Here is a 22,934-nt window from a genome sequence, read left to right on the forward strand (position 1 = left end):
GTGCCTTCGAAATCACGATGAACCCGACTCGCCAGTTCCAGTGTAGTATCCCGAGGGGAACACTTGGTTGGCAGCACTGATCTCAGCATCGGTCCCCTTACATAACCGTTTCCGATGCTGAAGACGGCTTGTCGAATCCATATCAACTTCAACCACAAAAAAAATCAGAGAAAGAAAATACTGGAAGCCAATTTCGACAGGAAGACTCGGTCCTTAGCCCTGTCATGAATAATGAAATTTTCAATTTCCACTGTGATGCGATTCTTTGTATGTATGTGAAAGGGTATAGCGCCGATAGAGGAACATAATTTTCACTCGTTCCGTTTTATGCCCGCCTGCTGCTACATGTTCCGGCTGCCCTTTTCTTCCGGGCCGACTCCATCCTCTTTATTACGTAACTAATAAACCATTCGAAATCGAGTTGTAACGCGAATTTCCTCCCCCTCTCTATCTCTCTCTTTCAGGAATGGAACGACATGAACGTCCGGTGGAACTCGTCCGAGTACGGAGGCGTGCGGGATTTGCGGATACCACCGCACCGGCTGTGGAAGCCGGATGTTCTGATGTACAACAGGTAAGTTCAGTTTTCATTTCCCCGCGTCGTTGTTAGTTTGAACCCTCTTGTGTAAAGTTGCGCTATTCACGTGCATTGGCTCGGCTATCATCAAGTGCCGTTCAATCGCACAACACTCGACCAACCAATAACTTGAAAAATGTTCGAAACCAACTTTGCCACTCATTCAATTTTCCGTTGCTCATGCGGAACAGCACCACCGAAAGAGCTCTTCAATTTTTCTCGCACAGGTAAACCAATCGCTTGCCTGCTGACAGGAACTCTCAATGAAAGTTGAAGAGTTCACATCACTTGGCTGACTTATGGCGAGCAGAAACGTAGAAGCAACAAAACATCCAAGAAGGCGACGGCGGGAACGATCGGAAAACGGAAATCAACAATTTCCTCTATATTTCGGCCCCTTCCAAAAACTGTCCATCATCATCGTTATCATGATCATCATCATCATCATCATCATCAAGCAACGGTTGACTTTTGTACGTTTTTTGATGTGATTTGATGGTTCGTCTTTTTGTCTCTATCTAACTCAACCCGATGTCGAAGCGTGTGTACGAATGCCGATCGTTGTCACAAGATAACGTGTTCAATTTCCGGTTCGTGTTGAAATTGTTTTCCTTGTGACTTACGTCTAATGAGTTTTGGTTTCCATGGAGACGCACCGTACTTTGTTTGATGATGCAATCAAAGTCACCGGTTTTGAATTACGTACGTGTCACAGTACATAGTGTAAAAAGGAAAGGCCTACTAGATAGGCGACGACGCACAAAGAAGAATCTTGGAAATTGCGTCCATCTGTTGACAAAAGGTGTGAGGATGTAGGTCAGATAATAATGACAGAGCTAACAAACTAGTTTTTTTGTTCTCTCACTTCTACCAGGTGCAAAGTTCAACAATGTGGAAACTTCTAAGACTATTAAACGAAGAACTGATTGCTTCCTCTATTTGCTAATAGCTCTCACCGGAAGAGGTCGGTTTTGCAAGAGGGACGGCGGACCAGGTGTGACGCTATCTCTGTTACCGGGGCCAAATGCCTGCCTGATAACTGCGGTAGAAGCAGCTTAAATCTCAAAACTTTCACTATAAATTAGCCCAATCTGGAGGATTCGGTGGTAACCGAGCAGGATAAGAACTTTTCCCTAAACTAACTACTTGTGTGTGTGAGAGAGTTGGCTCACGTTTTCAATGCATTGCGGCGAAATGATGCTCAAAGTTTTCGCAGGTCAGGTTCAGCTATTTGCAATTTAGCTACATTGTTGATATATTAGATACGTTGCTCTATCTGCTGTGTTGGAAAGCAAAAGTCTTCACTGTGGGTTTGTGTATGTTTCCGATTTCCCTCGGGTGTTTGAGATAAAGGTCTGATTTCTCGTCGAAGCCTACTGTACTGAGCTTTCAGCTTTTAGTGTTGCGTATTCTAATGAACAAGCGTTCACGGTCTACTGCGATCTTTGCTGAGTTAATGTTGCACTGAAGCGAATTTGAAACAAGGGTATCCCTTGCACATGTATTTCGTCGTCTGGTACATGCATCCCATCTGGATATTAGATTCTACTAAATCGAGTTGTGTAAAGCTTCTGATCTCCTTTTTTGTTTACTGGATCGTCAGCACTTTTTACAAACATTCACTGGATGCCAGTAATCTACAGTCGAATCAATGCAGAAAACTTCATTCTATTATCTTGGCTCTGCGACTGTTTCCCAAATATCCAAATCGACGAAAGATTACTCCACCAATTCGACTGTCCCACATAACGTTAAGACTATCATGATTCGTGCTGAATTGCGCCATTACCTTTTATTACTCTGCTCGTCGTGGTCGACATCGTAAAGTGGTTGAAATCCAGAGATGTCTCCCACCGCTAAGCGAAGAGAAAAAAATCCATCCCGGATTCCATGATTGAACATTATTAAAACCATTATTATGTGGTGTTTTACCGGTCTCAGATCACGCTGTAAAACGCAGTCCTGCACTGAAAAAAATCAACTCACTGAACGAAAAACCGTTTCCCCGGGGGAGAATCGTTTAAGGTAGCAAAAAAAAATCCAAGGCTCTTCGCCGACGCAAAACCAAAACAACTCGGAAACTGAAAGACAACGCGCGAAATTCACCACAATTACATTGTGTGTAACTATTTAGTGTAGGCGGGCTAAATCCAACCAGAACACAGCCCGACGACGACGACGTCATCCGAATCCTGTCTGTCGCTGGTGCAGCTTCCTATTGTCTGGACTGGACGGGAAGGAGTCCCAGTTTTTCCGTACTTGCAAAGAAATTTTATCTAGCGGAAATTTGGCCATTCTCCAAATGACGTGATGTGCTTTCCGATTTTGTGGTTCCCCGTGTTGGATGGGGACAGAGCTGAATCCCCTTCGGTCGTCAGCTTCTTCCGCCCCGGGGCTGCTGGCTCGGGGTTGTGGAGTACTGCAGGTAATTGTACGCTAACGGGTTTTTCCTTCGGTCTTTATGGCGGCCGATTTCGAGGCGGGAAGATTGTGCGAGTGAAAAATTACTGAAATGTGAGAGTGTGTCCGTACCGAGTGAATGTTGGGGTTTTTATTTCTTCCTCGGAGACGGCTGGAGACACCGAGAAAGCTCGGCAGAAAGTTATTCGAGTACTTTCGGTTCTTCTTGAATTGTACTACCCTTTTTTATGGCGGCTGACAGTTCTAATTATAGACATGGGCGGCGGAATTTATGTTCTGGTATGAACGAATTTTCTTTCGAAGCAAGTATAAGGAAAGATAATGGTTCCGTAACCGTGAACCGGTGAACTTTAAAATAGCACGTATTTCCTATCCCTCCGCATAAAGCCCGATTAGCATAACTAAATGTGATTTTTTGATTCGCCCCGTCAATGACAAAGCATTCTGTTTGATCCATTAGTTTTGAGCCGTTTTGCTAACTAACCAACTATTTTCGGGGCTAAATAGCAGGGTGATAGTGTAAAAATGCGAGATCTCAGTAGGCGTATTTTAAACGTCAACAGGCGTCGAAGAATATTTTAAGGTGAAGATATGTGGAAGCCAGGAACGAACGCTTGTTGCTAGGCACCGGCTTGTCTGTTTACATTGAGATAAAATGGAATTCGAAGTGAAAATTTAAACGCACAAATGAGAGTTTTCGCATGTTTTTCTTCGGTCATCTGCACAGTGGCAGAACATTTTAAGTTTTGTTAGTAATCGATTAAAGTTTCGCGGGTGTTTTGTGCAGTGGTGTGTGATTAAAGTGTAATTGAAAAAGTGCAATGAAAATGAGAAAAAGATAAATAAGAGTGTTTCGAAAAGAAACCCCAAATGAAAAGTGCTTGTATAATATCCTTAACGCGTTGACTAGCTGCCACGGATACGAATCAAATGTTTTTGACGTTTTGTATCGATCAAGTTACTATTCATTCGAGTGTGTTTCAGTCCCGACATTTCAAACGATTTTTATCGTTTCCGTTCCGATTACACGACTGTCTAAATTCATATCGCATCAAAGGATCAACCATTTCCGTCACTTTGCTAACCTCCCTTTGCAGGAAGCAGTGGGAAACGAATTGAAACGGTACCGACGCCATTGCGGTTGTTTGTTCCTCAACGGTTGCTGTTCCATCTGGCGCGTCTAGAGATTCAGCCGAAGAAAAAAAAAATCCCGGAACAAAATTTCATTTCGTTTGTCTTTCCCCTTTTATCCTTCAACATTTTTTTTTCTTTCTAGCTATCTGGCTGCTTCCGCCAATGGGCAGTCCTTTTTCGGCATCAAACAAACCTGCTAGTCTGAGTCCCGCAGCCGCTAGGATGCGACGACATACGCCACAGGACGCAGTCAGGAATTGAATTTCAACGATTTATTTCCCCATCGAACGGCACCTGTTTTTTTCACTTTCCATCGACTAGTTCGTATCTTACTTTCGGGCTACGGTAACTACCCATACGTCGTGGTAGTTTCCTACTTATAAATATTTATTAGATCGTCTGCTTTTCTTTGAGCCGAAGCCTTCCGGCTGGAAATTGGTTGGATTGCCCATCGCAGACAGAATAGCAAGAGTGGGGTGAGAAAGAGCCCTTACTTGTTGTAAACAGATTCGTTTCTTTCAACAAGATGTGATACTAATTTAAATGTGTGTCATGTTCTGCAAAAATAGTACGTTCATTTCAAAGAACAGTATACTAAAAATACAAAAACAAACGAATCCACTACGACACAACAATGCGTATTTAGTCCGCAGTTTCAACATCCCAGATTCTATCAATTTCCAACAACCATGACAAAATAGGTTCATAACTTAGGTAATTTGGGGTTAATGTGTCGTGTTCCGCTCATCAGGGTCTTCACTGTATTATTGTGACGGTACATTGCTGTAAACTTTACACTCGTTGGGTCATTCCGTCCGCCTCGAGCAGTCATTTAACCATGCACTAGGGATGCCAGGTAATATTTTGTGAAATATGTGCGCAGCCTATTTAAAAATCTGTGCGAATCTGTGTTGAGAAAAACGTACCAAATTTATCTCAAAACAAGTGGAGATCTTTTTTTTTTTGGTTTTTGCGCGATGCAAAAATTGAGCGCACGGTCAAAAAGTGGGAAATCTGTGCTAGTCTGTGCATTATAGCAGAAAACTGGAAATCTGTGCATTTCTATAAATCTTTGCAGCATATTGGAAATCTGTGAAACACCGATCAATATGTGCACCTAGCATCCCTGCCTTGCACAAAAGCTGTGTGACATTTTTTTGGATTGTAGCCAGCGGCCAAGTCACTCCGTCAGCTATTGACGAGACGAAGTGGAAACTGTTACTGTTAAGTGCACGTGTAACGACGAAGTGATCGGGAAAACCCGATCACTTCGTCGTTACAAAGGGCTATTTCGAGTCCTTTAGCTGCGCATTGGACATGATTTAATCGTCCTTTAAGTTATAGTACAGAACGTTAATATGTTATCTGGGAATCCTTTACCAAAGATCGCGGAGCTTATTCTGCTTCTAGTGAGAGCTGGACAGTCGTTTAGGATGTGGCTGGATGTTTCCTCCGCTTGATGGCATTTTCAACAGGCACTATGTTGAGCCTTTCCTAACTTGACCAAATGAGCTTTGAGAGGGATAGGCTAAGATTCTTGCTTTTACACCTTTGCTATGTCATGATTAGAGCAGCCTGAGTACGATCTGAGATCGTAGATTAATCTTAACTGTGATGAGAATGTTATCTGCGCACCCATCTTCAAATCCCAGATCTTTCATTTCATTCATGAATTCGTCTACTACCAGGGACCACAGAAGGGGTGACAGCACTCTTCCTTGAGGACTGCCTCTAGTGATTTTCATGGATATAGCCACACTGTCACAGTCCAGCAACACAACATTTCAGTAATCCATTCGACGCTCTATCCCCTTTAATTCAGTAGCACGCTGAATCGATTCGAAAGCAGTATTTCCGAGGGCTCCCTCAATGTCGGTGAACAGTGCCGTCGAAAGCCGCGTTGGTAGCCCCTGGGCTAAAATTGCTGATGAGCTGCTTGAGTATGATCCGAGATTGTAGATTCAGCTTTGCCCATAGTAATGAAGACAATATCATCTGCGTAACCCGTCACTTCAAATTCAGGAATCCGTCTACTACCACCGAGACCACCGAATAGGTGACAGAACTCTTCCTTGAGGACAGCCTCTAGTGGTTCTCATGGCTATAGCGACGCTATCGCAGTCCGGCAAACAACATTTCAGTAATCCGTTCGACGCTCTATCCCTTTTGATTCAGTAGCACGCTGAATGGATTCGAAACATTGGACATTACTGATGAGCCCTTCGAAATATTGATCAGATCATTATTGTGCCAGTATATACTGATTTCATAGAAATAATCGAATTCAAGGAACAAAACCCTGTGACGGTGCAACATTTACTCAGCAGTGAGCGATTTCAATGGCCTGCCTATCGATCTCTCTTGGTATTAAAACCAAATATTGGTTTTGTACAGATTCAAGATGATCCAGGCAAGGACGCTAATTCCGTTTGGAGACATTCGTCCTTGTGGATTTGTACGTTGATAATCCCAGATATGATAAAGGGCCACATCCGCCGACTACTTTCCAGGTAGAAAAATTTTGACTGCTTCGTGTTCCATTGTATCCAAATCGGTTGAAAATCACTATAGTTGTGAGTTTTTCAATTTGCGGGTACCCGAATGCCCTGCCTGCTTGATAAAAGTTCATTTTTTGGACACATAACGGCTAACAACGTTATTAGAACTACGCGATGCCAAATCGTGTATTCGTACCTCGATTGTGTCTGCGCCTGTATATACAGCGATACTGACTTTACGTTGCCACATTAGATGAGAGCTGCTACAGCCCCCCTCTGAATATCTTGACCAAGCATAAGTCTCCGCTAAAAAAGTTCAAATTTGTATTCTGTATTCCTAGTTTTATGATAGTTGTAATTTTACCTCTTTGTTAAAACTATTGTCCCCCATCTTGTAAATAGAATTGTATCCCTAGTCTTAAAACACCTGCGAATTTTCTCATAAATATTTGTTCCCCCTTTTGTGTACCAAACTATATTGTTAGTTTTAAGATAACTGTAAATATTTCCTAAAAATTATTACTATTGAATTCCTTGTTTTAAAATTTTTTCATAAAAAAAATCTTTCGCCCCCTCTCTTGTATATAGAATCTTATTTCTAGTCTTAAGATAGCTGTAAAATTTTTCTTTTTTAAAAAAATATTTCAACATTGTAACCTCCTAGTTTTAAAATATACAAAATGTAAAAACAAAAGAATTTGGCACCGCCAAGCTAACGCATTTGTGCCTATCAAATAAACGAAATGAATAAAAAAAAATAGATGAGAGCTGCATTTCTTCCACGCTTGGATAATTTTCTGGAACAGAATCAGTACGCTAAGTCTAACATGATGCAATTGTAGGCTGTAAACTTGTGCCATCGTAAGCAACATTTGCACTGTTAATAACTGTTCTCTACCGGAATCGCTGATCTTAAGAAACATTTCGAAAAGTCTACAACAATACAGTAATACGCTGTTGTTGGTTGGGGGGGGCGGTAATCCTTCTCATCACCCGGTTCAGACGTGACGAGGGGCCCGTGGTTGTGGGAGGTTACCTTGCTGGGTGCTCCATGGTTCTAGCAGGATGCTTAGAGGCACTGTGGATTGCGCTGTCTTGGTTATGTAGGAGGGCCGCGGTGAACCCTCCAACCACCCGTTCCAGGGTTTGGCGAGGGGCCCGCGGTTGTAGGTGGTAAGATTGCTTGTTGGTCGTGTTGGGTGTTCGCTGTCTGAGTTTTCATCAGATACTATCGAAGAGGCCGGCGTCCTTGATGAAACCGATCATAATCTCCTCCCTGAACGGATCGCTGGAGAGAGCGTCTTGAATAGACAGCGGGAGATTGGGCCTTGTCCGGAGGTCCTGATATTCAATGCAGTTAATCAGAATATGCTCAACGGTATTAGAGCAATTGGGAGGAGGAGGGAACGTCGGAAACCGTGTGTCCATAGAACACTTTGGTGTGCCCAGTCCGCAGCCTGGAGAGTATTTTCTGGTCTCTCCAGTCCTGGCGGTCGTTCCATTTCGTAGGGATGCTCTTTATTTTTTGGAGATGCTCCCGGGAGGCCCACCGGTGACCCACAAAGTTCCGGTTGAGGATATCGGCGAAGTGTCTAATAATGTCGGCGCAGGTACTTCCTTTGTCGAGAGCTTTCTGGCCTTCCGTCCGCGCGCTGCCAAGGCGTCGGCCTCGGCGTTCCCCTGGATTCCACAATGTCCGGTATGCAACCATCCCGTTCCATGGCTTGTATAAACGGGAAACGATTGGTCGCTCTCATGTGCGCGGAGCACCGAAAGGGAGTCGGAGAATATGGTGATTGCTGAATCCTCTGGTTTTTGACCAGCGCCAGGACGATGGCTGCGGCTTCAGCCAAGAACCCCGAGCACTCGGGCGGAAGCCAGTTGGGTCGTTGCTAAACACCGACCCCTACCTCCCCGTCTTTCTTCGAGCCGTCGGTGAAGACGCGTGTGTGGTTGGAGAAACGTCGCTCTACCATTTGGCTGTACGTTGCCTGAGAAATTTCGGAAGCTCCTCCGGCCCGGAGAGACTTGGATAATGATGTTTCGATGAGGATGGGTTGGGCGTTCCACGTGAGGCCAAACCCAGTGCAACGGGTCCATTGAAGGACGGTGGGATCCAGCGAATTTCATATATATCACCCAGGCTGCTTGAAGCGGTGCGGAATCGTCGTTTCCGTAGGTTCTATCGAGTACTCCCAGTGCCCGCCGAAGAATGACGAGGGCGATTCTCCAGCCGAACGGCCTCCACGCAAGTGCTTTTTGCAACTGCTAGTGAGTTTGGAAGCGCTCCGGATAGATCCGTGTCACAGCGGTGCCAGGATATTGTTGATGACTTCAAAAAATTTCCCGGTTATCTCAATCCCGTAATAGATTCGACTGTGGATGAGGGCTACGCCAATTTGCAGTGCAGTGCCTCTGTTGCACTTAGCGTGCCTAGCAACTATTGCCTGCATCAGGCACCTACGGTTGGCGCACTCGACTTTCACCCTCCGGAAGTGGGGAGCGAAGGAGGCTTTTGCGATCTAGGGAATTCCGAGGATGGTCGCTTCCTTCCTGTACGCGAGCGGGGTATCTGCTATGCGGATAAGGCGGTCGGTGTCCAACCGATTCTTGATTGCGCGGTAATCGATTAGTTCGGATTACGGACCTGACTCGATGTTCCAACGGATAGTCTCACCTAAACGCCAGCTATATGGGAATACACATCTGCGAATCGTGCATTCTGTTTCGGCAGCACAAACTGACAGACATCGTTCGAGTGTTGAACAGCAGAAAGTTCTCCTTCGAACCGTTCGTCGATGCTATGAGTTGCACCTTCCTCGAATTGTACTCAATGCGTTTGACGTTGCCCGTCCACATCACTATCAACCTCAGCCTCTTGGCAACTAGATCATGCGCCAACGTGACAGAAAACCCTTCGACAACTACCGTTTGTCCACGTTAAGTGTCACTAATATTATGCGGATAATCATATCACTATCTGTCCTGTAGAAGTACACTCTACCTTCTGTAACCGCACCGATACTTCCACTAGACACAAAAGGAAATTTATGGCCTCGTCAGTTTTGCACCAAGCTTCGAAATACATTTACTGTTGCCGTGCCTGTTTAAGGTTCAAGTTACCTTTTTTGAGCATGTGTTAGTTTTGAACGCTGGGTAGTATGGGTAGGAAAAATTATGTTTAGCTTTGCCACCGGATTATACATTTAAACCTTTTCAAAACTCTAAAAGAAGAATATCAGCCGATTTATCAGATCACAACGATTCAAATCATACAAAATAGCTGCTGGAAAAACTATCGGTTTTGCTAAATGGTGCTTTTGAAAAAGTGGCTGTGATTTTTTGTCACACTACCACACTGTACTGGGGTACGCAACACAACTGCGCAATGAAAAAACCACAGCCTCTTTTTCAAAAGCACCATTCTGCTAAGCCGATAGTTTTTCCAGTAGGTATTTTGCATGAATTGAATCGTGATGATCTAATATATCGACTGATATTCTTCTTTTAGGGTTTTGGAAAGGTTTGAATGGATAATCTGGTGGCAAAGCTGAACACAATTTTTCTTACGCACACTACCAAGCCTTGAGGTAACTTGAGCCTTAAACGCAGACACTACGCAAGTTTCGCTGTTCAACCTCTCCGTTTATTCGCTTGAACTCATCACAGTACTAAAATGTGTCGTACTATTTTCATTTTGAAAAAAAATGCACTACTCCAGTTCCACTCATTCAAACATGTAATCAGTAGGCTGTGCACAGCAACCGTCTTCTAGAGCACAAATTTCGTACGTTCTTGTATGACTCGGAAACTGTCGTTATATTATTTCAAGGCACACTACGACGACTTTCAAATCACATTCAAGGTGGCTCACTTGCCTCTGGAATCAGTCGCGGTTAGATAGGTAAACGCTCACACGAGATACAAATTAAAAAAGTTACTCGCTTCCACCAACACAAACGCACATCACTATTCGATTCGAAATAAAACAGATCCGGTTCTGCTTGTATGAAGAACAGATAGCATTGACTGCGTCGTGTGTTCAGTGTTGCGATCGGTCGCGTGTGTTTCGCGGTTTAACAAAATGGCAACAATTGCAAGTGACATTTTTAAGTGTATATAAAATTCGCGGCACTTTTGCGCGTCCTTTCGGCATCGATTTTCGCGATCATTGATTGTGTCAAATGTATTTCGTTTGAAAAGTGGTAACGTAAAGTGGCATGCGTAAATAGCCAACAAGTGAATACGGCGTCCGTTTGGCGTTACTTGATGCGGGAGTGCAGTGTTTTCTTGTTCGCTGGCGAATGAGCAGAGGCAGTGATGGTTGCGTGTTCTTTTTCACACTAATGCGAGTATAGGAAGTGTGTAGGAAGCAATTTCGCTCGTCGCCTACTCATGTTACTTGCAGAGCACAATAGAAAAAAGGGGTGTGTGTGCCGAACAGATTTTTAGCTCGGCCTTATTTAACGTATTTAGTTTTGAAGAAGTGTAATATGATGAAAGGAAATATTGATGCCTCGCAACGTTACTGTCCATGTTATGTTTTAAGGATGTTGGTGAGTATCTTGTAACAGGAATATCTGTAACATGAAGTATGTATTCATTTAATTACATTTCATTTTTTATTATTTTGTTCGTTCCATTATTTTACTCGTTACAGTAATTTTATTCATACAATTAGTTTTTTTGTATTCGTCCTATTGAATTTGCTTTGATTGTTACTTAATTCATACTATCCATTTTATTCAAGTTATTCATTTCAATCATTCTGCAATTTCGAGAATTTATATAATTTTGTATATAGTATTTTTTAATTTGTTTATTTGATTTTTGCCACTAATGAAATTAAACTGACCCGCATTCGACAACTGGCTTTACCCTCTAGAACTTCACGAAATTTTTTGGTAAAAACGACTCTAGCAATCGAACACCGCATGCGTCACAAAGTGAAATCAACAGCTGTCGATCAGGATATTTCTGGCAACCCAAAACCGCAGTCCGATATATTTTATCGACTCGCACTAGGTTGTGGGCCAAGGAGACGAATCTCATCACCTTCCCGCTTTATCAGGTATTCTTCAAAGAAATAATTCAGTCATAAGCTGCCCTCAAAGCTAGAAATTTAACTGTGAAATTAAAGGTCCAATCATCGTATACTTTAATCGATAGAAAGCCATCAAATGCTATCGTTGAAACTAAAACTCCAAAACATGTCCGCAATGAGTTGACAAAGCAAATTTTCATTTTGGACCATCTTTCTTTCACGCAGAAATAAACGTGGAAGAATAGATGATTAGACATGCTGTTAGGAAGGCTGCCTCTGGCAATCAGCCTATGAATCACCGCTTAATTAAAGCAGAAGTAAGTCAGCAGGAAAAATACTTTGGAATGAATGTTTCCCGGACCAAAATTGACAAAAGTGGAAGTTCAAACAATAGCAATATGGCAAGATAGGGCAATCAATTTTTCGGACGTTTTTGCATAAGAAACTTTTACTTCTTTTTAAAAGACAGAAATGTCTCTTCCACTGCTCTGCGATCAACACCAGTGATGTCGATGTCATCCGCGAAGCCAAGAAGCATTAGAAATCTCGTGATGATAGTTCCGTTTCTTCGTATCCGTATTTGCGTTATGTTAAACAACAGATTAGAGAGTGCATCGTCCTGCTTCAATATATCTAAGTTGATCAGACGCATACAGCTTTCCTTCCAGTTATATAAGTAGTCTTGAAAATAAACTTCAACAAAAAGGAGGATCTAATTGCCTTCAATCGATTTTCTGGACACATTCACATAAGCAACAAATATTTTAGAGCACTTAGCCTTCCATCAAGCTATTGAGTAAAGTCAATAAATATGGCTACTCATTTTTGTAGGATGATGAATGATTAGACAAGTAATCCAGAAGGTTTTATGACTGTCTGAATAAAATATACCGGGCATCTAGGATATACTAGCCAAGTCCTCCTGTATTGGTGTGTTTGGTTGACGCTTCTTGTAAGTTTGGTGACTATTTAGTCGTTGTTCTCATGTCAGCAGAACGTATTTAATTAAGCATCAAGCTCCTCCCAAAACAGAATCCTGGATACCAACCTGATTTGTCTGCTCGCCACTTTTTTGCTGACAATGGCTTCTTTCCCTCATGCCTCACCGCGGTTTCCTTCCAGGCTACTGTCTATTCCACCTTCCAGCCAATCCCAAATCACACCCTTCGAAGCGATTCATGCAAATCCAAAATGATTAGGTACCAAATCGGTGTTCGTTCTTTTATAGAAAAAGATTTAACGGCAAGCCGAAATACAGACGTGGTGTAGATCACAACCTAATTACGTCAGCACACAGCGAATACTGGGAACTCATCTGAATGTCGCTTATGAATGATTCGCAAAAAATCTCATGTTTTCCGTTATGCACCGTAAATAGTTTGAATTAACAAGATCTATGTAATTATTACAATTTTAGTACCGGTACTACTGCTCCTAACAATCAGGATTATATCAGATTGAAACCAGTCATGATTCAACTGGGTTTTCCAATCAGAATGGTTACTGATTTTGGGACAATGCAGAATCGAACTGTATTAGCATAGGTTTTTCTTCGTGAAAAGGAGAGGAATTCTACAATTCTTTGCAAAATAATTGGCGGATAAAGTAGTTTTTTGCGTTCAATGCCCAATTTCAATTTCCCAATTCATTTTAAATTGCTTATTGGCGAATGTGTAATGCAGTGATGATGCTTGAGGATTACGTTCTTTCATTAGAATCGGCCAACTAGTTTTCAAATTTTATGCGGAAGGAATACGCATTGTTGTGCCAAAGTGGAAACACAGGTACGCTTTGTTTCAATCTTGTTCCATAATAACATGTATAACGAGAACTACCAACGTTAAACTTCTATTGTCGGCCTAACAATCGGGATTATATCAGATTGAAACCAGTCATGTCTCAACTAGGTTTTCCAATCGGAACAGTCCCGATTTCGGGACAATGCTGAATCGAACTGTATTCGCATAGGCATGAGGTTTTCTTCATGGAACGGAAAGGAATTCTGCAATTCTTTGCAAAATAATTGGCGGATAAAGTAGTTTTTTGCCTTCAATGCAAAAATATAATTTTTCTATTTCTAACCGGAAAGAAACCCTTACTAGAAGCTAAAAGGCCCATGTTGAAAAACGCGTGTTGCCCAATTCATTTTAAATTGCTTATTGGCGAATGTGTAATGCAGTGATGATGCTCAAGGATTACTTTCTTTTCTACTTTGGAATCGGCCAATTAGTTTTCAAATTTAATGCAGAATGAATACGCATTGTTGTGTTAAAGTGGAAATACAGGTAAGCTTCATTTCAATTTTGTTCCATTATGGTAGATGCAAAGCGTCTTAATTATATTCTATCTTTCTTCTATTGAATATCAAGATTTTTTGCTCAAATTGATACGATACATTCTCACATATTTCTTTTTTAAAATGTGGGACCCTAACATGATGACAAGAAGAATCCACTTCAAATCTCCCAGAAACCAAATTAACTTTAAACACATTCCGATGAAAAGAACATTTAGCAAGCGATCCTGATTCGGTTCGCTTAGATTGAATCCAGAGAATGAGTTCATAACAATTTTAACCCTCCGGGGAGTCAAAACTCTGCTAGCCAGGACCAAAATCGTACTAAAACACTGCAAAAGAAGTGAGCAACATCCTCCCTCTCCGTCTGATGAACCTACCCCCAGAGTAAAGCAGTGGTCTGTCTTTTCTGTTTCTGTGCCATTCCCACCCAATCCGAAGACAAACTGCTATTCGACACGGAATATGGGAGTGTGCAAATTCCACTTCCACTCACTACCCGACTTGAAGAACATGTGATGTTCGTAAATGTATTATTTTGTCTGCGTTAGTCATTTTGTTCCCCACTCCCATTCCCTGTGGGTAAACCAAGCGGAATTTGTTTCAGGATTTCTTCGTTCAAAGTCATTATCATCCGTATATCAGACGACTAATGGGTTGAAAGGAATGGGATCTTGAGTTGGGGCGCTTTGTAAATTTTCTTAACAAGATGAATGAATATTGTTGGAGTTCTCGGGACAATAGCTGCTCAGAATTGTATTGTCGTTGGTAATTGAAATTTGTTTGACAATAACTTACGGAACGTTTAAGTTGGATTGAGTTCTGTTCTGATATGGAAAAACTTTCAGTTCATGCAAAACCCTATTAATAAGAGTTTTAAAGTATTTAAATCATTAATTGACACAAAAAGTGAGGAATTCACGTTCCGACTTCGTCTCGTTAGTATCTTGGCAGACTAACTTGACGGCCAGGTAGACGCTAAATATAAAAGAGGAAAACACTACTTTCGTTCCTGACTGGTCACGAGTACCCTCTGTTTTGCTATCCACACCAGGTTTCAGTTTCTCTATGTTTCTCATCAGCAATAGGGATCTTCAATTTGGAAAAATTGTGCCAGTTTTTCATATGTATTGGTAGCGGGTGTCCTTATGAGTACACTCATATCATTCTTAAACCTTAATTATTCTTTTATGATTTTCAAATTTAAAAAAACCAAATTAAACTCAACCAGCAAACTGACAGTTGTCCTACTAAATGACGTATCTGCAAATATCTCGTTCGCCTCATTGTTAACCGGGACAGCACCCCACACAGCATGATCTGGTACTTTGTTAATCCGCTAGCAACCTGCCATCCCAAGTTTCATCTACAAACTATGGTAGATCTGATAAGGCAACCTATAGGGTCGTGCAAGTCGCATGGGTTTGGATGCGTTATTGTCCTAAAAGGAAACAAACTAAAAAATGTTTTTTTCAATAGTTTCGGGCCAAAAAATTGAAAAAGGACTGAGATATTAACTCACGGTACTAATCTGCATCAGAATATGCCTTAACCCTCACGCCCCTAAAGATCCCTATTGTGAGACGCGGTCATATTGACTCACTCAGAATTCCGCACCAGAAAATTCAAAAGCTCGCATACCCCCTAAAACTACCTGCTCGTTCACTTACAAGCAGAGAAAAAATTAGAATGAAAATTCTTGACAGCAGAACTACCTACCTACTGTGATCGCATTGAAGCGCTATCAGCCACCCCGATGAAAAAGAAACGTTGCACATGCGTCGGGTTAAAAACTAGGCACACTGTGATTGGGAGCAGCACGAGAAGCGCGAGAATAGAAAGAAATCGGGCAATTGAAAAGTATGTAGTGTGTTTCCGTAACCCTTCTTCAGGATTCCTCGCTCCTCGCACTTAACCTACAATACAATTTGAAATGATTACACGAATATTTTTTCCACCTGATTAGACAACCCGCCCGTCAGCTTGAATTCCTTTTTACGCCAATCCCATTTGCGGTAACCAGAAACGACCGGTCCAAATGGTCAGGAACCCCCATTCTCGAACACCCGAACAAAGTTTCAGATTTTTACGTTCGTCAGGCCGCTCGGAATCGTCTGCTGAATAAAACATCATTTCTGGTCCGACGCTCGTAAAAGGAAACAAATCAGCATAAATATTACCAGCATATGTACCTGTTCCCGGCTGGTTGAGGCTGGTCGGTTTGAAGGTAGTAGGTGGAAATCACAGGATCGGGAGGCTCGTAAAAAGCATGACGACGTTCTCGGGTTACTTAGCTTTACAGCATCCACCAACTGCCGACCGTCCGCCAACAGTTGGATTAATCTGCTATTCGAGATGATGTTTCCATCCTCGCCCGAAGCAGAAGTACTTTTTGGTGGTGGCTGGTGAGCTTGGAATTGAAATTTTATTGTCCCGCGGGGTACAGCCGGAATGGTAATGATGACAGGATGTATTGAATTGTTTGCTCGAATCAAGGTTAGTTTGTAACCTTGAACTGGAGGGAGGTTTTATCAATTGAGTAGCTAGCTTGTTTTTTGGTGATAATGCAAACAAAAAAGTGACTATTGGCACCAGTTTGTCGACGTTTTAAATGAGGGTAATTTTTCTTCGATTTTGCAACATCGCGCAGCTTTCTAAAGTCAAATTTTAATGGACCTTTCGGAAGTCGAGCAGTGCACTCAGTTCACGATTGTTTCGAAATATCAAGCGTAGAGCTTCGGATGGTCGCCTAAATGTAGATAATAGTACGGAAAGAATAGCTAATTATTAGAAATAATTGATTTAAATCCTGGCTTTTCAGAATATAAGTACAATTTGATGACATTGAAAAAGGATCACAGCTAACCTAATCCAGCAATCCGACCCAAAACTCCAATGAAGCAATCAACGAAATAACAGCAAAACTTTTTCCTTTTGGACCCCTCAAAGCCCCGCTCCTTTCCTTCAACCGCAGAATGAAAACAAAATACCATAATCTGCTGTAATTTATGTCATTTCTTCTTCCACTTATCGTAAGTGTTTTTCTTTGCTTCCATCCTTCCCGTTCCACCGCCGCCGCCTTTATCAACCAGATTGACCGGGATCCGTTCCGAGCACGAAGAATTCATCCCGTTTAGCGTTTATTATCGACAATTAACTCGAACGAAGAAACTTTTCCTTCTGGTCTCGGACCGGCCGGCCGGTCCGTGTCGGAATGTAACCAAAAGAGGGAACCCGAAACCGGGAACCGCAAATGGTGGTTCCACGCCTTTTCAAAATTCCTATACTGACGACGGCCTTTCAACTGATACTGGTTTTCTTCTTGCCAATTGCAGCGCCGACGAAGGCTTCGATGGAACCTACCCGACGAACGTGGTCGTCCGGAACAATGGTTCCTGTCTGTACGTGCCGCCCGGTATCTTCAAGTCGACCTGTAAAATCGACATCACCTGGTTCCCGTTCGATGACCAGCGGTGCGAGATGAAGTTTGGCTCGTGGACCTACGATGGTTTTCAGGTAGGTGGGTTTGTTTTAAATACGGATGACGAGGAAATAAGCCGGAACAGATGTGGTACTATACGAGGTGAGATAGTTTAATGTGTGGCAATTGATGGAAATGATGCAATTTTATAAGGGGAAAGGGGACCAGATGAACAATTCCAATTTACGTGGAATGGCATGCAACTGGGTTGTGTGATTTTGTGACAATAATGTGACATGAAAGGGAGGTTAGAAAAACATTGAAATGTGTTCTGGTTTATTATTAATTGATACTGTCGGAAATGATTATTGCTACCCAGCCCCCCGGCAAATGCATTCGGAGTCTATTAATAAATGTTGTTTGAATCTGTTTTATAAAAACTCAGCTCTGTTTGTTCAGCTGTATTATTTATTCATGATACGTCGTTTGTAATTTTACTGCGGAATGGATATCAATCCGCTGCTGTGCTTAATTTGAACTTGGAGCACAATGGAGCGCCTAGTTGGCTACCCTATTTTCAATTTTTAACATTCCAAATTCAATCTCTAACTTTCGATTCTAAACTCAAACCAAATCTCGAGAAATAAAGGGGGCATGCAGAGGCCTCATTTTATTTCCATGAACTGGGTGGACTGGTTCAATCCTCAATCATGAATGACCAATTTTCTATTTTCATACTTTTGCTTTCCATCTGCGATATTTTTTTTTTGTTTTGCGATACTCAATCTTCATCACTTAAAACCTAGATAAGTATAAGGGGCATGCAGCGACCCTATTTTTCCCATGAGTTCACTGGATTAATTTCATCTTCAATCATTGAGCTGTCATTTTAAATATTTAATTTTTAAGATGAGGTTCTCATTCAGAATTTCCAAAAAAATGATTGCTTTCTTCGCATTTTTTGAAAGGTATAAGTGTCTACTATATTGTGTTAAACGGGTTTTTCGATCCGCGCATCCAAAAAGTTTCTACGGGCCCTTGTACGAAGTGGTGTCCTGGCCGCCATGGAACGCTCTCGGCGTCTCAGGTAGAAACCTTTTCATGGCATTATGCACGTTCCTAGAATGCTTCCTGTTGCACTGCAAATGTGTACCAGTCTCGAGAACGTATTTCACGGCTTGATTTGTAGAGGCATAGCAGACTAATCAAACAACCAAAAACGGTGAAAAACCGGTAAATTTTGGTCAAAATTGATACTCGTATTGGAATCGCCATTTGTATTTTTTTATATTTTGATTCGTATTAACTCAAATTAGTATTTATAAATCACAAAACTTTTTTTATTTTGGCTGAAATGCCATTTATTTTTTAGTGGGAGTCCGCCATATTAGATCGGTCATTTTCGATTTCGAAAAAATGACTTCAGATTTGCAATCAGTGATGTGCAAAACCCATCATTCCATGTAATAGGATTTTGTTTAAGGAGGGGCTTTAAAAAATTATTGCATAAATCTTTTCATTCTGATGACTTGAGATAGTCACTAAAACTGAATGCAGTTTTGAAAAGTTCTTAATGAAAACAACTCCGAATCTAAGACAATAGAAACTAAAAATCCCAAAAACATGTTCCTTTTTACAATAAAGGCTGGTGAATTTGATTTTTATTATTTATTGTCCATAAAGTGTTCGAATGAAGAAAATGTCGAAATTTGCACTAAATCTTCTGATTTAGCAAGCGATTTGTAGATGCGCAGAAACGAATGAACTTCCATTTTCTTGAACTGGCGCCTCCAACTATTATTAGTTCTGTGGTATCAACAATTTTTTGGATGTATTCTAATTAAATGAAACTATTTTCAAGACCTTGGCCTTGGCCTAGCAGATCAGAGCCCCAACCAGGAAGGATTCTTTGTGATCAATAGGATCAAAATGTATATTTCAATGATTCAATCAACTAAAGAAAACTGCGCAAAATTTCCGCAATTCCGAAATCACTCGAGTTGAGTTTATAGAAAAAATAGAAGAAGTGCTCTTGAGTTGATTTCAATTGATTGACTCGTTTCTCCGTGATTTTTTCTCTCATTTTATTCCATAACGAATACAAAGAAAGCGAAAGACTCTCATAGACTGACAACACGAAATCGAAACAATAATCCAAACTTATTTTCTTATAGACTCAACTAGTTACAACATATTAGTCGCTCTCCATGATCCACTCAGTAGACACTGATGTCCATAAAAGCGACTAAAATGTTGCTGCTGGTAGCACTTCATTCACTTCATTATGATTGGTTGATTAATATGTGATTTGGCATCAATTGACATTCAATTGAAAGTAAGGACAAAATCACGACAGTTAGTTCTACCACTACTGTCTCCATATCAGCGAATACAGTAATATACGAGTATATATAATTCATGGGTATATGAATATCTCGGTGAAACCTCTGCTTTACTACTTTTCCCTTTACCTTTACGCATTTGTCTTTTTTATTGTTCGATTGTTAAATAAATCAAAGTTTTTCCGGATTAATAGTGTTTAGTACGGAATGCATTCCCCGTATAAAAATAAAATTGAAGACCTACAGAAATTCCATTGCATTAAAATGACGCGGAAATGAAAGTTGTTTTCTCCTCTGTACCAGCAAATTGAAATATTTTTGTCAAACACGCTTGAGTGAGGTGCCTGGTGTTTATACAAAGTGAACAGTGCACTAACTTACCCACTCCCATATTTTACTTTTAAACTTGGCAAATAAAGCTGGCTGGATAGATAAAGGGGACATGCTGAGATCACATTTTACTATCAACCATCTTAAATATACAGATCGAAAAACTAGAAGTGGCAGGGTCATTAGAAACAGGTTTAAAATCTTACTGATTAATCTTTTGTCTTCTACCGGTAGGAGTCAAGCCTAGCCATTACTACGAATCGCTAAAGTCTACCGGCATACCTCAACGGCAAAGACAGACTTGTCTCTTTTTACCGTGTCGGTTCTCACGGTAAAGAGGGACAAGTCTATCTTTGCCAGTAAGTCATATTGATAGACTTGAGCGATTCGTAGTAATGATGCCTTAGCTCGACTCCTACCAGCAGAAGACAAAAGATTAGTCAGTAAAATTTTAGGCCTGTTTCTAATGACCCTGCCCTTTTCTAGTTTGCCCGATCTATATATTTCACTTCCTTGCTCTCATTTGAGTACTATGGCTCTAGATGCTATCTTAAATTTCAAGCTTCATTCTATATACTCTCTAATTCAATCTTCAAATTTCATTAGTTAGGTAAATTAAGGGGGCATGCAGAGACCTTATTTGTCTCATGAACTCGATCAATCCTTTATCTTCAATCTTCGATCTTAAATCAGCAATCTCCAATCATTTTGTCGTCCTTCTTCCTTCTTTCATATTTAATTTTCAAATTTAAATCTTTGTGTAAAAAATGGTTTGCGTTTGACGTGTGAGCCTACTGCGATCCAATTTCGGAGCAGCAGTGCGGAGTGTCCGAGAAAGGGGACATGCATAAACCTCATTTTTGCTTTTTTAACTCGCTGGGCTTGTTTTGAAGTATGCTTTTGTGTTAGCTTTTCGCAAGCCTAAGTCTAGACTTCCAATTGCTTTTAGTAGGAAGTCATTCGAAAAAAAAATCTTTCAGTTTTATGAGCTTTATAAAAAGATTACATTTTTTACTGAACCGAATGTGAGTTTCAGTACAATGCCATTACCACCATCTCCTTCTTGTTTACAAATTATTTTCTCTACAATAAAACTATTTTACGTTTTATTACAATTAGAACTCGCCGAGAATTTTTTTTCCGCAGTGTAGAAAAATACCTAAATTTGATTATACACTCCGTAGAGTGTATTTTATCCAACATAACTCATCTCTTTTCAGTATGCTCGTTCAGGTTTTTGAGGAAAATTTTGTTTAATCAAGTCAAAGTTTGTATGTATATGATTTATAGACTCCCAAACGGCTTAACCGATTTCCGCAAAAATTTATACTCAGTAGGCATTTGTTATAAAGCGTGTTTGTGTGCGGATTATTTGCCCACCAGATGACGCTACAGAACAAATTGTGTTTTCCTCATATTTCGTTGAAAATCGCAGCAACGCGCGATGGGTATTAGCTAGTTTGTTATACAGGAATGTTGTTATTAGTGCAGATAGGAATAGAATTGGCATTTGCTGAAAAAAAGTGTGCTGGTTATACCTTACTTCGGCGATGACAGATGTGATGATGCTGGGAAGCAGCTATCGTGAAAAACTAACCTTCGAACCGTTTGTGTGCAGGTGATTTTTTTCACAGCGTGAACGATCCTTCGCTGAACGAATTCAGCCCGGAAAAATGCGCGTGTGTAGCGTGCGAAACGTTTTCCACAAAAGTTCCGGTCCGTGACTCAAGAATTTCGATTTGATGTTGAGTCGCCCGGTAGGGAAGCTAAGCTTCCCTGGTTAATTATAATGGAGAAGCCTTTTCGCTATCGCTGCGAAAGATCAGTCGAACGACCCAATTCTCCTTCACAGCTAACAGTTAGGAAGAGCGCAGAACGGAGGCTACAGTCGTGGTTTATTTTTGGGACATCTTACGGGGAGCGTGTAGATAATTCGCCACCGTCACTGGAGAGGTTCCACTAAAGGAGTCACTTTCCAAGCTAAACGCAAAAAACCACCGGTCGTAAAAAAAACCGCTCGCCTATCACCTTCAGCAGTATCCGGTGACATCAACAAATGGCAGCAGTACAATTGAATGATTATTTGTTTTAATTTTCTTTTGTTCGAGAATCCGTGAGTCTTGGTAAAAGCATCTAGGCCGCCCTGTCATTTAGGGTCTGGCGGGCAGGCAAAATAAAGAACCCAGGTAGTGGCCAACCTGTACTGATGCAATGTTCCCCAAATAGTGAAAGTGAATCTTCTTCTTTAAAATGTCTGTTTCTTGTCCAACAAACTACAGACGAAGCAAAATGAGTTGGCCCTTCGTGAAATCGCTAAATTTTCAGAGCAGCGTGCATTCAGCGCACTAGCGCGACTGCCGGAAGGTTCACACTATTTTGGCAGGACTTGGCATACTGACATTATACCCAGACTGTTTTGGACCAATTTTGTAGTTCTTCTAGCAAAAGATGTCAACTCTACAGACGCCTCGGAACTTCGACGATTTAAAAGGAAAACACCACGGCTAAAGTAAGGTGTACACAACATTGTAAACCAAATATGATTGCTTCGTAAAAGAGGATGGAACATAGGACAACCTGAAAAAGAAAAATTCAAGATAAGTTTGGGTAGAAACAGTTGTTAAAGTATTAGAAAAAATACTTGGTATGGCAGGCGATTTGCACAAGTGGGCTAAAAAGTGTTTTTGTAACGTGTGGCACTGACAATCATTCTATAATGATTAAAGTCACATCTAGGAGGTTTTTTCCCCAAAATTATTCTATCACAGACACTAAACCTCTAAAGTTGACGATTTCAAAATAATGGTCTCTTGACCGAAAGAAAAAAATTTTTGAATTTTTTTTGAATTTTTGAACAACCGCGTATACATG

At 41.1% G+C, this 22,934-nt stretch overlaps 1 protein-coding gene across 1 annotated transcript in view; it reads left to right on the forward strand.

Annotated features, from left to right (window-relative positions):
* The window catches only part of LOC131692291 (neuronal acetylcholine receptor subunit alpha-7-like), a 257,213-nt gene that overhangs the window by 150,934 nt on the left and 83,345 nt on the right, over positions 1-22,934 (forward strand). Inside the window, exons 5-6 of the mRNA XM_058979263.1 lie at positions 465-574; positions 17,306-17,486. Coding sequence (XP_058835246.1) covers positions 465-574; positions 17,306-17,486 — 291 coding nt within the window. The remainder of the gene's footprint in view (positions 1-464; positions 575-17,305; positions 17,487-22,934) is intronic.

This window comes from Topomyia yanbarensis, chromosome 1 (genome assembly GCF_030247195.1).
Source record: "Topomyia yanbarensis strain Yona2022 chromosome 1, ASM3024719v1, whole genome shotgun sequence".
Taxonomy (NCBI): domain Eukaryota; kingdom Metazoa; phylum Arthropoda; class Insecta; order Diptera; family Culicidae; genus Topomyia; species Topomyia yanbarensis.